Here is an 18,609-nt window from a genome sequence, read left to right on the forward strand (position 1 = left end):
AGCACCACTTCTTCCACAGCAATGCAATCATTCATTTAAGCAGAACATGTAAAACATCCCAGCAAAGTTAATGAAAATCAGGACACATTTAAGAAAAACTAAGAAAATTTAATGACCAAATGAGCTATATACATTGATGGCAGGTGACTTTCACTCAGTTATTCCCTTCCTAGTGCTGGAAGTTTGATACAAAAATATCATCAATAGTACCCCAAAGGATGAGAAAAAAAAACAAACAAAACCTATCTGTTGTTAAAGTGCATATCTGATGTGAGTTACAGCTACCTGTAGTCCAGGGGTATCAAAGGATTTCAACCCACTGGCCAGAGAATGCTGTGCAAGAACACCCCAAATTAAGAGCACAGGAAACTGAAGATTTTAAATAACTGATACTTTATGTAAGGTATCCTTGTGTCTCTTTCCAGCATATAATCTTAATGCTTAAGAATTCTTTGACATTTTGCAAGACAGAAATTTTGCCTTTCTTTCACTCTTTATAAGCATTTCCTCAAGAGATACTCAGGTAGAAGTTCACTGAACTACATTCATGATAATAGCAATCGCAAATGTACTTTACTGTTTCTTCTGCTTACTTCCTTTTTCCCTCTCAAACTCAGCTATCTGATTGAATATGTTCACTAAGTTCTGGGGCAAGTTCCTTTTAATGCCACTTTCCATTTGTGCTGTATCACTTAAAGACGTTTCCTCATCTGCTTCCTTTGCTTTGTCAGTTTCCTCGGGACTTCTCTTCCTACTCCTACACTCACTTTCTGTTTTATGCTGACTTGACACATGCCTATCACTATCATAACTTCTATCACCTTCCCGTAAGGAGGTGCTAGAGTATGATCTGTATTTCCCCACTGACTTGCCAGAATAGTCAGATCCTGCTGGAGACATGTAATATCTGTCCTGACCTGGGCCATGTTTTCTAAACTGCTCTTTTCTTCCCTCCACATCCCTTTCCGACCTTCTAAAATAATGCCTCCTGGGTTTATCATCTGACTTATGATATGAACCTGAAGAACCCCTTTGACTAGAGAAAAATCTCTCTCTTCTACCATATTTTTCAGTTTTGCTACTACTTGGTAGAGTTCTGGAACTACTGTAAGAATCTCTTGAATCTTCAGACCTACCTCCAAAAGTGTCTTCATCATCACCTGAAGTCCTCGAAAAAGAATAGTGTCTGTCTTTCTCTTTTACCTGTGTTTTTGGACATACTAAGCTGTCTTGCCTTTCCAGCAGATTTTCCACTTCAAAACTTTGGTTAAGAAAGGAAGCAGAGGTATCAGCCGGAGGCGAATACCACTCCTCTTTCCTAACCTGATCTTTGTAACGGGAGGATGCTCTAGATGAGCGTTTCTTTGAGCTGTGGGAAGACTCAGATCTATTTCGACGCTTTTTCCTACGTTTCTTGCGATCGGAGGAAGAGGAGGAAGAAGAAACTGATACATCTGATGAAGAATCACTTGATGATGAGGAGGAAGAGGAAGAAGAGGAAGAGGAGGAGGAAGTTGATACTTTCCTTTTCTTTTTCAACCTATAAAACGTAATTAACACATTAGATAATCTTCAGCATCAGGTAAAAATATATGTAGAAAGCAAACCTGTACTCCCCAGTGTTTGGCTGAGATTGGACTTTTAAGGCATGAACGGAAACTGAGCATAACCTGGCAAGACAATTTAAAAGGTGACTTTTTGGGTAGTTTTAATCTTAATTTGATAAACAGCTTGTTATGAGTTTAACACAGCACTAGACTTTGAAAAGACCTAATTTTCCAAAGCAGTCTTTAAACTTCTCTTCCACATACATCTCCATGAAAGGTTAAATGCCCACAACAAAGCTCTGAAGGAAATGTAGCTTACCTAGGTAGAAGTTCAACCTAGTTTACTCTTGAACAACCCATTTCCTAACAGGCTGTCCAGAGTCTTATCTACATTTATTGCCACATAATGTGCATACCGAATATAACAGTGTTACCTTTTTTCTTCTTTTAAGAGCTTACGCAATTTTTCTGCACTTGTTTCTACTTTCTTTTCTTTCTGTCTCTCTTCTTTGGCAGCTTTCTCCCTCATTTCCAAAGATTTCTTTTTTGAACCCAGGCATCATAAAAAAAGTTACATCAGAAGTGTTAACAGCGGTATTTTTGCCCATGTCCCCAACCCCATTCAAATGTATAATACCAGGGAGTCCCAGACCAAAAATGAATATTGTTCAGAAGTTTGCCATTGGCCATTGTGATAAACAAGTTTACATTAGGGACCATATTGCAGTTTTTATTCCATTAAAAAAAAACAAAGGGATTTGACCAGCCATTGCAGTGGTACCAGTGATCCAGCACACCATGAAGCATCGAGCCCAAAAGGCACAGGTAAGAGTATGCAAAAAACCCACAGTCAGCACCAACACAGAGAAAAGAAGAGGGGAGGGGGGGATCCCAACCAAACAAAAAAGGGATGAGAAAGGTTTGAGGGAAAAGTGTAATTATTGTAGTTTACCAGTAAAACATGGCAGACCCCATTTTGAAAGAAGAAATTCAAGTTGGCCCCATTTGAATACAAACCGTCGTGTAACAATTTCACAGGCCAGTTTGGTGCATAGTTTACGTAAGAAATCATGTCCCACAGGTTCGTTGGTGATGAGCAGCACCAGATGTCAGACAGCAATTAACGGTCCAGTTCAGAAGAAAATGCATTGGAGAAAAACACATAATCAGTATTACAGGAAAGAATGTTTCAGTGTTGCTTCAGCCATACTAGCACTACACTGTTGGTATCAGACTGGTGTATTAATTATACAGGTAAAATGCACAGGAGCGTCTCCCCAGATGAATAAACCTCAAACTACTTAAGCCCATTAGAGACCAGACCTCTCTCATCTACAGGTCCAAAGAGTAGTTCCACTCTTCTTCTGACTGAGCAGAATGTCTGATTATTGTTTTAAAAACTTGGCAACTGTCTTAACAGATGCAGTAAGCTTATTGCAGTTCAGGCTATGCAGACCAACAAACAATAGTTAGCCTCATAGGTTTTACCTGCTGCATCAATTTCCCTTGATACCAGGAATATCCTAAAGCAGAGTAAATTTATCCTCACCTTGATAAGAGTATTTTTCACCATTTTAACTGACACCTCATTCTAAAGCAGTCGAATGTGGACAGCACTCAAATACCACACAACAGCTTATCTATGATGCACTTCAGTTTTATTGAAGATTGTCAGATCTCCTCTTCCCCCTTCTTTCAACATAACCTGTCAGCATTATGGCTCCACCAACTGAAGAAGTGTTGATTAGGGCCATCTACCCCAGACTATGTACTTTACATGCAGAGGCACAGAACAAAATAAACAAGCCTGTTCTCAGTGCTCTATTTTAATCTTTGGTCCTTTCTGGAAGATGGAAGACAAGTAAAGGAGGTACATAAGATAGAAAAAAAAAGAAGAGAAGAAGACAACTCAGGTTAGCAGAGAGACCCACCAGGGCTCACCTGGGATACATGCTGCATGCAAAAGAGGAAAAAAAAACACCACCAGAGAAGAAAGTGAAGATATTCAAACTGCCTGCCCACGAAGCTCTCCATCTCTGCTCTTTTCCTTTACATCAGTTCCTAATTTCCCCTCCCATGATCTTCCTGTGAGTTAGCTTTGGCTGATGTTAGCTCTTTTTCTAATTACTCCAAATGAGAAGGATCTGGCAGTACAACAGTGTGGAATGATTACTAGGCTTGCCTAAGTGTTTGACACTTTGCATGCTTCTAATCACAGAATGTCTTATGTTAACATTAGTAATCATGCTTGTGTGATAGAATATTCTTATCCTTGCTTTAGCAGACAGGGTTAACAGCTTTGTCCTTTCCTGTCTCCACTGTTTGGAATTTCTTCACTATCCTGTTCAAAACAAGAGATAACTTTCTTCTGGTAGGTACAGCCATAATGCTCACTATAAATGATTTACTGTGGAAAAGGGAAGCAGAGAATAAGACAAACCATCAAGTCAAACTCTCCCTGATTTAGTCTGATTTTTGACGTTTTATTGTCACCAAGAGTGCTATATGAAGAGAAAGTAAAGAATCACCTGCATATGCTTACGGAGTTTCGTTAGGGCCTCTTCTGCTTCCTGAAAGGTCTCATCCAAACTTAAGGCTTTTTTATAGTAATTCTCAGCATTTAGCAGTTTATCTTCCTCTTCCAACCTAAAATTCAAGTTATAATTCACAAACAATAAAGGCACTGATCTCGACAGGTTTTTTTCCTTGTTTCTAGGACTACCTTTCTTATTTGCACTGTAACACTACCACTACATCCCTCCAAGATCTTATCCATTATTAGCCCACTTCAGTAAAGAAATAAAATTGTCTTTCTGACAGGTTGTTAACCCCTGATCATCACCAGTAACACTGTTCTTTGAGATGTCAATTCCAGTTTTGAAAATACTGTTTCTCCTTAACACAGGGCTCAGAAGAAATCCATTCCCTTAATTTTCAGAAGTAAAATTGTGTGTTACAGTGGTTAACCAGTATTGTAGCACAGTAACAGAATGTCTTTTTATTAAATATACTTCCTTTAAAAATAACAAACCACAAACAGCTTGCTGGGATAGAAAAGACGATGCAAGCCTGGTAAGGTGCCCTACGGAAAGGGTATCAAGGATTAAAATTCAAGTACTTTGCCAGAGATAACCGAGACAGAAGAAAAAGTGCAAACCAACTGCACAAGCAGATGCATTTCCAACAAAGATTTTTGTGGAGTTTTTAAGATATATAGCCTGAGAAGAGGCTGTTCTGTGTCCTACCTAGAATGGTATTTAAAAAAACAACAGACCAACCTCTGAGAAAAATTGTTAGCAACAAAACAAACCCACAAGCCCACCACTTACTGCCCGCCTCTTTCCACCAGCGTCTGACAGAGGTATTTCCTTGCGTTTCTATGGGTAGGGCAGTTTTCCAAAGCAATTTCAAAGTCACCTATGGCTTTGTTTAGACTGCCTTTTGTTGCATATCTAGGATAAAAGAAACGTTGCATGGCTTTTAGTGATGCTTCTCTTTCACAAAGTAGATAAGCCAATGAAACGAGCAGACTTACAGAGCTCCACGTGCTACCAAAGCCTCAACGTTTTGTGGATCAATTTCCAGCGCTTTGTTGTACTCGTTCATGGCTTCCACGTGGCGTCCATCCTTAAAATAATCAACCCCAGCCTTCACACTGGAGAACAACATTGAGAAAACATACAACAGTTATCCCATGCAACCATGCAGATCTCACATTGTTAGTCACTCACAAATGGTTCCAAACAAGCAACAGGTCACAATACTTGACCTTGTTCCCACGTAGTTAAAACACACATTTCACGTTACTGGAATATATTCTCCACAACAGTCTAGGTCTTTAATTCAAAATCTTCAGGCACTGGAGAGCATTTCTATAGGCACTGCTTGTCATTTGTAGAATGAGTGTTTAAGCACTTCTCTGCACAAAATCTGTGACCTACCAATGCTAGACTGGAAAAGGCTTCAATTACATGCAAAACTGAAAGTCATGATCAGACCAGCGCCATGAGGCGAGATGTGGAGATGGTACAAACTGAAACCAGTTCATCTAAAATATTTTGAGGTTTCATATTTCAGATTACCTGAACCTTTCTTCTGATAAGTTAATCTTTTGGCAACTGTAGAAGACAACTGATATGAGCCACCTTTCAGTGCTTTTCATTAGAGAGTTCTTTAAAAAGTGGAGTTTATATTTAACACGATAAGCAATTTTTAATGCAGTTAATCCAAGTTGCAAAAGACTATTAGGAGAAATGTTACTTTCTTAGCATAAGAACCAGAAATTCTGAGGCTTCTCTCAGATTATTTTTCTTTAGCTAGTAGATTCAAGAGAAATTTTTGCACAAAGATTTTACATTTTTAGGAGAAAAGTAGCTCTTCCTGCTGCCTTTTCCACCCTGCAGTGTGCTCAAAATCATTGCCTAGCATAAAAGCAACAGCACCCACTCAGAGCTGCTCTCCCACATGCAGCCAGGGAAATATATCCACCTTCTGAAAGCCAACAAGTGCACTTGGTAAACCTACAGTTTGAGGCTTCAACACCATGACAAGCAGTATCAGGTCATTTGACATTCAACTATAAAATGGAAAAACATGGACTTGGCATTGTCACAAATCCTGCTCTCACCCCATCCATGGGCTAGCATATTTCAAATATTCAAAGTTCTCCCTTACACCTGACACATACTCTGGAACTCAATCTTGAGATTTTATCATGAATCCACCTGGCAATTAGAGTTACTGTTAAGATCTTTCTGGTTACATGCAGTAGAAAAACTGGTTCAATGTGTATTTTCTTTTAAGAAGTATAACCTGTAATCTAACCTAACAACATGGAACAACAGGTACAAGATAGAACATGGGAGGTTCCACTTCAACACAAGGAGACACTTGTTATGGTGAAGGTAATTGAGCACTGGAACAGGCAGCTCAGAGAGGCTGTGGAGTCTCCTTCTCTGGAGACTTCCAAAACCCACCTGGATGAGTTCCTGTGTGGTCTGCCCTAGGTGATCCTGCTTTGGCAGGGGGTTGGACTTGATGTCTGGAAGTTCCTTCCAACCCCTAACATTCTATGAATCTAACAATAAGCTCTGTTAAGAAAAAAAAGTATTGCATACCATTTCAAGGCCCAAGATGCAGACTGCTTTTTCCTCAATGCCGGGGCAAAATCTTCTTCATTGAAATTTTTACTTTATAGAAAAAAACAACAAACAAAAATCATCAAACTGGTCTTCTACAAAATTAGACTTACATTACATAATACAGGTGAAATAAGCTGAAACACTATACAATCCCTTACTATCCTTCCTCAGACAGGAACGTTCTTTTGTATTCCTGAAAACGTTTTTTCCCAACTCATTCTAAAAGTGCAGAATTGAACCAGCTGCAGCACATTTAACAAAACCATACTATAGTCACACTTGCTTCGAAGCCTAATACATACAGGGCTCACATCAACAATCATTGCATATGTCTGAGCCCATTTCACTAGAGAGGTCTGATTACTACAATAAAAGTTGTGACTAAACAGCTATCAAGAAATATTTTAACAAAGATCCTGCATTTCAATCTAAAGACACTGAGAAGATCTAAGGAATGAACTCCTAAAGTATTTGGTATCAAGTTTTGTGTGATAAGGTATCTCACTTATTAAAAGCAACTGAATTTTAAATGGAAATTCCATATGCAAGGAGTTTGCTTTTAAATATTTAAGGACATGTAAGCTGCAGCCATGCAAATCAAAATGAAAAAGGTTTAAGTGGCCTAGGACTTCCACTCACAAGTCTATCTCAACGGATTAGAATAATCTCCACAAAGCTACAGGATAGGAACAATGTACAAATCACTTACATTTGAAGACTTCTCATCAAAGACGGTGGATTTGATTCACTTAGTCCCAGTTTTTCTGCTAAAAATTCAACTAATGATGGATTAGCAAATCCTGGGGAACGATGCAAAACCTCTTCAAATGTCTCTCCTGTATTAGCAACTTCCATGCTTCGCCTTAAAAAAAGCATCAACATACACAATCACAATCTCACAGACACTATACTCAACTTGATGATGCCTGCTTAGACTATTAATGCTTGCGAGCTCTTCTCTTTACAAGCACCTATTTTCGTACCTCTTAGCAACTAGCAACTATCACATCCTTTACTGTTTTGAAATCTATTTTGGCATGGTTCTAGAGATGTCCAGGACATAAAATACACGACCAAAATTGCAAAGATAGCTGTGTCCTTCTGCGGGTAACTTTCAAGTTTTAAAAATTTCATATTCCAGTCTCAGGAGGGTTTTGTTTCCTGGTTTTGTTGTTGTTTAAGTTTAGTTTAGTGGTTGGTTGTTTTTTTTTCCTGTTAGCACAGTCCCACAGCAACAGATTCCTCACCCTATTCTTTGCTTTCCCTACATTTTGGGCAAAAAGCTAAAAGACCAACCACACCTGACACATCCAAAACAAGCATGTGACAAAGAAATCAACAATAACAGTATGCAGTCATCCTACTGGCAAGTTTAAAGAACAGTCTGACAAAGACACTCTTCAGACACAGTGAATACACCCAGCAAGTACAGTTCAATAATATTCTTACTTATAATGTAATGGGAAGTCATCAGAAGTAATTACACCTAGTTTTGTGCTGGAAAGACTGGGTGGCAGAGCTGAGCTGTAAAGTGACACGGTGAGCTTCTCATGGTAACGATCAATGTCCTTGATTGCAGCTGCAGAAACCATAAAAATTAAGATTAAATTACAGAAATGAGGTCTCAAGACTGAAACAAATTCCTGGCAACTTTTGCAGCTACTTGCCTCGAATAAGGTCCCCGGTTTGATAGTAAGATAAAGGATCTCCATGGTTGCTTTGTGGAGGTACATCTCTCAGTGGACATAGAGCCTGCAACAGAAAAAACTAAGAGTATCATAAACAAAGCCAAATTATTGCTGTCTCTTCAAGATTAAGAGAAAATAATATCAATTTTAATACACATCAGAGCAGTGATAGTTAAAGACATGGCTTGGTTCAAATAAGAACTTCTGCACTCATAAATGAACAACTTTCCAAGTCAACAGTAGTAGAGTATGGGTCATTATAAGAAATGTTTGCTGACTCAGCCACACACCATAAGCTGACCCAAAATTCAGATCCCACCCACCACCCTGAAGCTCAGTTTCAGCCTTAAAGACACAGCCTCATTAAGAAATGCACCAGGCAATTAATGCATTAAAAAGTTATTATTTAAAAAGAATAAAATACTGATCAAAGCTGTATCTTACAGTGATTTCTATGTCTGCAATCTCCCGTATGATACCACTTCCCAGGCAGATCAAGACCATGAAAAAGCCAAATTCACGGATAGATGTAATCTTTCCAATCACTATGTCGCCACGTTCAATGTCTCGGAAAAACAATTCTCTCCTGTCTTCCTTGGGCACATCCATGAATCGTTCCAGGGGAGGCATAACAGCATAGTACTCTGCAACAGATGAGACAACCACAGTTAGGAAAGGACCAAGCTAGAGCTTGAAAACACGTAATACTTCACGGCAGCCAAACACGTTAATACCTGACTCACTTGTACTAACAAGAAGTTTGTGTGCAGCCTTTAAGAACAACAGCACTAAGTTTGCACTCCGTTTCAAAAAAGCACTACTACTACATTTAAGCGCAGTGTCCTTACAGCACCCCGTGGGCGCCGCAGTGACACCTGTGCCGGGGAGCCCGGCCCGCCCCCGGCCAGGCCTACCTTCATTTTCTTCAATCGTCTCGGCCATAGGTCCGTTGGGTTTCCACGAGTGCGCGAAAAGGAGATCAGCTTTTTTCGCAATGAAGCGCTTTATCTCGGTGTCAAGGCTCGACTTCTCTTTCCTAGGGGAAGGAGAAGGCGGTGAGAAACACCCCGCGGCCCCTTACGCCTCTCTCGTTCGGTTCCCTCGACCGCCCCGCCTCGGCGCCCCTCACCAGGCGGCCGGCGGCTGCGAGGCTCCGCGGGGCGGCTCAAGGCTAGTCCCCGGCGGCGGCAGCAGCCCGCGGAAGTCAGGGTTGTCGTGTTGCTCGGCGCGGAGCAGCGAGAGCAGCGTGGGGCCATGGTAGCTCAGCGCCTGACGCAGCAGCTCCCGGTCCATCCCGCCGCCGCCTGGCCCGGAACAGAACCCGGCTCCGGAATCAGTTAGACGCGACCAGGGAGCAATGCGCAGGCGCAATGCGGTGCGGTGTGCCCAGAGCGCCCCCTGGGGAGTAGGAGGACCATGTCTTCGGTCTGAGGGGTCGCGGCAGCAGCAGCGCTCGCTCGGTTTGCGGGCCCGTTCTCAAGGCTCCTCCCTGCCTGCGTTAAAAAAAAAGTACATTAAAAGCAAAACTGGAAAGGTAAAAGTTACAAACTGCCAACGGCTACGCGAGTTCTCCCCGGCAGCGAGGGAACGGCGCTTGGTAGTGGCTCCTACCGGCCACTGCCGCGGCGGCTGTGTCGGAAGAGGGCGCTGCGCCCCCGCGCTACCCTCACCGGCCCCGGCTGAGACCCAGTGCGCCGCCGCAGGGTACAGGCAGTGGAACTAGGCAATGCGCTCGCACCTGAGTGCCTCGTTCGGAGGCCGTACAGCCAGTAGGCTGCTTTTTCTCTGTGTGTCAGAAGGTAGAGGATCTCCAGAGCTGCAGAAACACAAGAAGTTCTCCATCAGTTCTCACGTGTGTGCACTAAACGATGACAGACCTAAACGAAGGCGCACCACCTGCTGTGCGGGGTTGGAGCTTAGCTAGACGGATAGGGAACCTAGCTCGGAAGTCAGTGAGCTTCTGGAGCTCTTCTGGTTTGTCCCTCGGGCAGCCCTCCCTGCGGGAAGTCACAACTGAAACAGTGTACGGGGAGAGACCTTCTTGCTCTGTTAGAGGAGCTGTGCTCAAGCACAGGGAAAATGGGCAACTGGCTCAGGAAAAGATAATGCACGGAGATCATAGCTAGTAGGGCTAATGCACGCTTCGGGGGTGAGTTTACCAGCACTAACTTGGGATGCTAAAAAGGCATTTAGTTCAGGTGGCTCTTCGTGCTAATCACCTCTTCTGGCTAACGGAGAGAGGTGCTTAAAACCAGCTGGGATTAATCCAAGTCTATTAGAAAGATCACAGTTCTTCGGTCCCCGAGAATAATTTGTCCCCAGCATCACATGTAATAATTAATTTTAAAAGGAGGGGGAGGGGAAGGAGAAGAAAACCCACTGCAAACGGCATAATGTCACTTCTACAGTACAATGCTGGAGAAAAAATAGCAGCCTGGCTGTCAGCAGATCAGTGACACAAACTCCTCTAGGAAGCAGCGTGACTGAGAGGGCAAGGATCATATCAAAGACACTGGTCTCAGAAGCTGGCTTCAAAGCCAGCAGGGATATCACTGGTATAGCAGACTTGGGCAAGACACTAGAAGGGCAAATTTATATTTTATTTTCATTTCATGTCCCCCTGTTTCAATATAACAAAAGATAAGGGAGGGTTAATGCTGCCTATGTACCAAACAGCTGTCAGGATTTCAATTTAAAGTCTTCCTGATCTCTTTAAGATCAGGTATGTACTTAGTTTTCTGGTTACCATGGTGGAAAAAACCCATGAACACCAGATGGAAACTTCTAGGCATAAAGACTGATTGACGTGGAAAGGTTAATGCACCTGCAGTGATGTGGTGCAGAAAGGGAGCCTTTCCTGGATGAATTACACTGCAAGTGCAATGTCCTGATCTGAGTTGCACAATTGCAAATAAAGGCAGTTTTATTTGAGGGAATGGTGTTTTGAGGAAGAGCTAATTTGTGTTGCTTAGCAAAGACAAAGAGCTAGCAATAAAAAAAGTTGTTTGAAGCACAAACTCTGCTTATGCAAGCATTTCTTCAGTCTAATATGCAGACACATTCACAGTGTACAAGGCATAATGAATAAATACTGTAATTGTGTTTTGGCTTCTGGACAAAAAGTCATGGTGAAAGCTGAGCTACCTATAATTATGGACTCTTCTTACATGCATTTTCTTCTGTGACTAGAAATCAACTGCATTTTAGGAAATTTAGTAATTTATATCACATTAGCACACAGAATATAGATTAGTTACCCCTTAACATGAGAGTTAATTTCATATTTAAAGTGAACCTTTCCTTAACTGAGCCCAGCAGATTCTGAAGTTATCTTAATAGTTAAAAAAATAATTAGAATGCTCCAAATAATCCCATCTTCAGAAATAGCTTTGCCAGAGCAGGGTATATGAGCATGGACCTGTAATTTTCTTTCCTATTTTTCAAGTTACAGCAATGAACTCAGAAGCAAAGCAAGACTACAGCATATTGTGTGTTGTTCCACCTCGCTTATGGCACACGGAAGCCTTTGCTGTGCTCTTCTCTCATGGGATACTGCCTGGATATCCACTCTGCTATTAAAAATATCTCTGCATCCTTTCAGTGGTGGACCTTTCTTTTTCTTCCCTTTTTCTTTTCTATTGTTGCTTGTTTTACTTCTGTTACCTTATAGGAAATATTTTTGATAGCAGCCACCACAGTTCAGGCAGGGATAATGATAAATGGGACAGTATAGAATAAACCCAGGGGTATATATACAGTTTAAGAGATCTCAGGCCTGAGGAGGGGGCATGCTCCGTAGGCTACAATGTTGTTAATCCTCTGTTCCATTGCCTTAGGAACTGGGTGGATAAGTATTGCTTCCTCCCATATGCTAGGTAAGCAAAGAGAGTGAGGAGAAAGTGTTCTGATCTGCAGGAGAAAGTGATACACGACAACACACTGCCCTACTCAAAGAAGATCATTCCAGATACTGGGAAACCAGACATATCTCAGTGAGTTTGATGTAAATAGTCTGACAGCTTAGGTCAATGCATGCTAAAAGGCAGGTCCCCAAATCCATCATGCAGCCTTTAACTCCCACAACAGAAAGCTCATGATTTTACACCAAGCTAGCATTGAACCCAGGGTCAGACTCAGAGTGATAAGGCCTCTGGACAACCCAGACTGGTAAGCATGATAGACTTTCAAAGTGGAGATGTGAAATACTTAGCAGATTTTCATCAAACTCCAGTAAGCACAGTTGAAATGCAACAAGGTCAAGCTGCTTTTCAAATGTCCCAGAGTATCCACTATCAGTGGTAAAGCTTATAAGAAAATTGCATGGAGGAGGGATTTTGTGTCAAGAGCCACATTTTAACACTGACAAAAAGATAAGATCCTCCAAGATCGTGCTTGTCAAAGTATTTGCTGCAAAGTTTGGGCAGATTTGAGATAAATTTTAGGGTACTGCAAATGGAAATGAAATGTTCAACTAAATATATTCTTTGGGCAAAGAAAGATGAAACTAATAGTACTAATGAAAATTAACATGAAGAGCTATACTTCCAGCTGTGTTGTCAGATTTTTGGCAAATTCTACCAAAAACAGTCCTGCTGCCCAGACTTTCTGTTAATTTACAAAGCAGCAGAGGGACACCATATCCAAGATATTATTTTAGCTCAAGAGTGTTGAAGAGAAGTTCAGCACAAAATAATTGCTAGCCAGTTAGCAGCTCAGAGGAAAACAAGATGTCTGCAGGCATAGCCACCAAATATAATGGAGAGGTATGAAGGCAGCACCAAACTTAGAGTGATGTGACAACCCAAGCCATATTCTTTTGAAGATCACCATTAAGTCCCCCTTTTGAACATCTTCACCATTAAGTCCCACTTTGGCATGGTTTGTGAAAGAGAACATGTAGACTCACCTGGAGATGTGCTGAGTACCTGCTTATGGTGTCATGGCCCCTTCTGCTTCGCAGATTTCTGGAGATGTGTAGACAAAGAATAGTCAGTTGTATGTCATAAGTATGCAAAGACAGACCATGGAAGCTGCCCAGGCTCGGAATCAACACTTTGGCCCTGTTGGAACACAACAGAAGTAATAGTTAAGAAATGTCAATTGAGAACCCCCTCTGATTTCTTGTGATTTCTGGCAAACTGCAGGCAGTGGCACCGCTGAGCCTTTGTATGGCTGTAGGGATTACTGCTTGTGTACTTAGTGCAGCATTTTGTGCCTACAGATTAGTGACGAGTGTTTGAAGGTTACAGGTGACACTGAAAATGTTACCAGAGGAAACATTGCCATTTTCCTACCAACATATGAAAAAACAGACTGTTGTGAATAAGGATTTGCTTATCTGACAGGAGTACCAGTCAGGCAACTTAGAAATAATCATGACACAGACAATATGTGTACACCCACCTGTGCAGCTTGCAACATCTAGAAATACTGCCTACAGAGGAATTTCCTGGGATGCATGAGGGACTCAGCAGAAAGTATGCCAAGCAGTCAGGTGTTTGTGGGTTTTAAAATGAACTTTCCAGCTTCTAACAATCCGTTGGCTGATAATATCTACTGCTTCATAGCAAGGGAGATTCATCCTGGTTTCTGAGTTTTAGGGTCTCTGCAACTTACAGTCAATGTCTGCAACTTTCCAGTCAGCAGTGCAGATCATTACTTACAACCTCAAATTATGTTTTGAGCATATAGCAAATTACAGTAAGATTGTTTGATCTCAAGTCTGCAGACAGTACAAGCTTTTAGCATGCAACTATTAAGTCTTTCCTCCCCAACAGAACAATATTCATGTTGTCATCATAAAGTTCTTTCTCCAGTAATTCCATTCTTTCTAAACTGCCATGTCACAAATATGAATTTTCCAAAGGTGTTGAGAGAAGTCTTTAGGAGATCTAAACCAGCTGGAGTTCTTCTATTTCTAGTAAAACAATTGGTTGCTTTCTATGTCTTATGGTCAGTTGCTGTAATATTCCTTTGTGTAGCATGTGTATATATGGCTTAATATATGCAAATATATAAGTACTGGCTAAAGAACAGTTAGCAGATAACAAAAGTTGTTTTCTGAGTTGCTGACAATCACCCAGGTATGTAACCATTGTCACAGACTAATTAGCAGCCTCTTAACTTTTAAAAAAACATGTCCCTATTTACACTATACTAAAATTAAAAAGTGGAAGATAGTTTAATTAACTCATGAAGAATGAAACAGTTGGTGAATTCACAATACGGATTCATTATCTCCTTGTTTGCTTCTATTTAATGCACAGCCATGCCATTATTTAAAGCAAAATGTATCAAAGAATGAGTTTTGTCCTTACCAGGTGGGACTGCCATTAAATTTGATAAGCTGGGCTGGTATGATATGATTTCCAATTAATTTTTATCTCTCTGAGAAGTATCTGGAAATGCAATGATTAAGAAGTAGTTCTGCAAATAGAAAGGGAAGTTAATTCCAGTATTATCTGGATAGAATCATAGAATCAACCAGGTTAGAAGAGACCTCCAAGATCAGTCAGTCCAACCTAGCACCCAGCCCTATCCAATCAACCAGACCATGGCACTAAGTGCCTCATCCAGTCTTTTCTTGAAGACCTCCAGGGATGGTGCCTCCACCACCTCCCTGGGCAGCCCATTCCAATGGGAAATCACTCTCTCTGTGAAGAACTTCCTCCTAACATCCAGCCTATACCTACCCTGGCACAACTTGAGACTGTGTCCCCTTGTTCTATTGGTGGTTGCCTGGCAGAAGAGACCAACTCCCACCTGGCTACAACTTCCCTTCAGGTAGTTGTAGACAGCAATGAGGTCACCCCTGAGCCTCCTCTTCTCCAGGCTAAACAACCCCAGCTCCCTCAGCCTCTCCTCATAGGGTTTGTGTTCCAGGCCCCTCACCAGCTTTATTGTCCTTCTCTGGACACCTTCCAGCACCTCAACATCTCTCTTGAATTGAGTGGCCCAGAACTGGACACAGCACTCAAGGTGTGGCCTGACCAGTGCTGAGTACAGGGGCAGAATAACCTCCCTCATCCTACTGGCCACACTGTTCCTGATACAGGCCAGGATGCCATTGGCTCTCTTGGCCACCTCGACACACTGCTGGCTCATCTTCAGCCCACTATCTATCAGTACCCCCAGGTCCCTTTCTTCCTGGCTGCTTTCCAGCCTAACAGCCACACGTAGCGACCCTAACATGTAGACATTTGTTAGCCACCTGACAGAGCAAGTTTGTCCAATCAACAACTAAATGCAACGGAGCAATGAAATGCCAAACTGATGTATATATGTTGTATTTGTTTGTTCAAACATTTGGTGAATTCCTCACAGTGTTACATGCAGAAAGCTGGACTGAGTTGTAAATAAATGAACAAGCCATGAAGACAAAAAAATCTGCTCTGAATGTCATAATTATTCCTAGGTTTATAATGTATTAAATGTTTCCACTTTGTATCAGAAAACTTTTAAAATCTCTAAGTCAAATCTGTTGCCTGCTGTTCTGATCTGCCTTTTGGCTCAGTGAACAACTTACAAAGGCTGAGACAGAAACAACTGCTACTGTTTACAACGGGTTGTTCAGTGCCTCTGATGGATTTTGGATGGGGACTTGGAGGGCTCCAATTGACTTCAGCAGGTTTCAGGTCAAGCATAGAAGTCAGAAAGCAGTCATCAAACTTTCTGGGCTTGCACTGCTGTCTACAATTAGGCAAGCATTAAGCAATCAAGTGTCAGAATCCAGACACTGTTTGTCTTGAGGCTGTTGAAATGTAAGTAATATACATCTGTTGATTTTCTCTAGGCTGTTGTCTCATTAAGGCAGTTGAACTCAAATATATAATCACAGGCATGAGAAGTTCTTCACTGAGAGAGTCATTGGCTGCTGGAATGGGCTGCCCGGGGAGGTGGTGGAGTCGCTGTCCCTGGGGCTGTTCAAGGCAAGATTCGACGTGGCACTTGGTGCCATGGTCTAGCCTTGAGAATTGTGGTAAAGGGTTGGACTTGATGATCTGTGAGGTGTTTTCCAACTTTGTTGATACTGTGAAGTTCTGAAACAAGTGAAAATCTATAGCAGAAACAAGAAAAGAAGGGACAGCTTGAAGTGTGGAAAAAGAAAACCCCAAAAGAAACACAAACAAATGAACAAACAAACCCAACAACAATGAAAAAAAACCCAGATGTTGCAGAAGACCTCCTAGCTTGCCACGGGAACATGGTCAAGGCCCCCACAGATCAGCGTGATCAAAGGCAATGCCACATGGACTCCAGACGATTCAATGTGAATTATGCCAGAGAGGTTTATTGATCATTTTGGCTCTCATTATATAGCCTCAGAGCACAGAGCACACACCTACACATTAGCATAATTAGGCAAGGACAACCCACTCTATCTGCATAAACCACACCTTGTTCTCCTCATTAACGAGGTGTGCATTATCTATCCTTTCTGAGGTAGGGTAGCCAGCAGCTGGTGGGAACCAAGGTCAACATCTGCCTGTTATTACCCTTCTTCACTTTGCATTCCCACAAACAAACCCAACAACAACAACAAAAAACCTCCATCAAACAAACAAAACCCCCAACCAACCAAATAAACAACCTCCCCCCAAAAAAACCTTATTTGAAAGAAAAATGTGTGCTATGCACTTAGACTAGGAGAAAAGGACATGACTGCAAGAGCCAGAATTTCTCTCCCTAAGAGAAACCTCATCAAACAAACTCTAATATTGTGTCCCAAACCAAATGTAGAGACAAACTAAAATGAAAAGAATGCATTCCATTATCTCTTTTTTTGTAGCGTGTTCTATGACACTGATTCTGTTTTGAAGGGTATTGGCAGCTCAAGTAGGCAGCTGCAGTGACAGAGTGGTCCCTAAGAAGTTTCCAGGAAAGATTTAGAAATATGTTAGCTGTGTAAATACCTTTGCAAACTCTGCCCAAAGAAGGGATGATCTTTAGTACCACAAATGAATTTCAGACATATGCAAATGGAATTGTTTGCTGTCACAACTAATTACCAATGTGATTCTGTGCTGTGTTGATTGTGAGGAGTAAACATGTGAATTTAAAACACTGGTGTTTAAACTCTCCTCTTGTAATTGTGATGATCTGATCCTCCTAAAACTGGTGAATGTATATGTGAGGGACTGTGTGTACATGTGTAGGAGAACAGTAAGTGGGAGAAAGAAGTCCAGATTTTTCCATCTGTACAAAATGTCAACATATTGTTGACATGCCTATAAAAAGCCATCAACAAAATCCATGTGAACACAATGCAGTCTGGCCAAGTTCTAATCTGTATCTTCACTGACAGACAAAGTTAATCAAAGCTCCAATACAAAGCTTCCTTAAAGCTGAGAAGCTGAAAAGCAATGATGTAGCCCTTTCCAAAATGCTCCACAGCTTGGTTAGTGCTAGATAACATACATACAATCCAAAGTTTAAAAGGAAGGTTAATCATCCAGTAGAAGGCTGGTCCTGAAAAGTAGCAGATGGGGTTGAACTGTCCTGTCAGCTTCCACTGCCAGAATGTGCCTTTGAGAAATTTAAGTGACAGCTAGGGAAATAGATTGTCCTCAGGTCCTTAAAGGCAGGGTTCCATTATATTTTATCTTTCATTTCTCTTTCTGGTTTTTGGTCTCATAATGCAAATTTAGTGTGTTGCTTCTCTGCAACTAAAGACTTCCTTGTGATCACAAAGTACATCTGAGAAATACATGCAACATTTTTTTCTTCAAAATCAATGAATTCAAGCAATGAATGACATCCAAACAGCATTCTGGGTCCTGCAATCCAGAAGAGGTCTGGAAAACTAAAAATGTGAGGAGAGCTTCTCCTTAGACTGCAAAGGTCATTTTGATGTTGTGCCAAAGATCAAAGTCTTTTCTACCCAGAGCTAACAGAGCTTTCTTGTAAGAGTGGGCAGCAGAGAAGCAATTTATGGTATTAGACAGCCAGAAACTGTGTAGAGTCTTTGACAAATCATTTGTTGTCAAAAAACAAGTGTTGTCAGAAAGCCCCAGCCCAACAACAAATAAAGAGAGGCTTTAGGACAGGGAAATGATAGAGGAAAAGTCGATTAAGATACATGATATCTTCAGTAGGAGTAAATGGAGGTATCAAAATATAACAAGGGCTATAATGAGAAGTCTAAGATACTGTAATTGCAGACTCTGAGCAGTAGTAGGTTCCTGTTGGTACCTAAAATGGGCCATAATCTTCTGTATTCTACTTCAGAAATTG

At 41.4% G+C, this 18,609-nt stretch overlaps 1 protein-coding gene across 1 annotated transcript; it reads right to left on the reverse strand.

The window, feature by feature from the left end:
- Positions 1–87: 87 nt before the first annotated feature.
- Positions 88–9,714, reverse strand: TTC14 (tetratricopeptide repeat domain 14). Its single transcript, XM_064165583.1, has 12 exons — positions 9,506–9,714; positions 9,291–9,412; positions 8,821–9,020; positions 8,356–8,440; positions 8,138–8,267; positions 7,398–7,550; positions 6,665–6,736; positions 5,083–5,202; positions 4,877–4,999; positions 4,076–4,193; positions 1,982–2,088; positions 88–1,540 (listed from the first exon to the last, which is right to left on the reverse strand). Exons 1-12 carry the CDS (start codon positions 9,667–9,669, stop codon positions 574–576), a joined length of 2,361 nt encoding a protein of 786 aa, XP_064021653.1. The 5' UTR covers positions 9,670–9,714; the 3' UTR covers positions 88–573.
- Positions 9,715–18,609: the final 8,895 nt, after the last annotated feature.

The sequence above is a fragment of the Pogoniulus pusillus genome, chromosome 26 (genome assembly GCF_015220805.1).
Source record: "Pogoniulus pusillus isolate bPogPus1 chromosome 26, bPogPus1.pri, whole genome shotgun sequence".
NCBI classification, from domain to species: Eukaryota; Metazoa; Chordata; class Aves; order Piciformes; family Lybiidae; genus Pogoniulus; species Pogoniulus pusillus.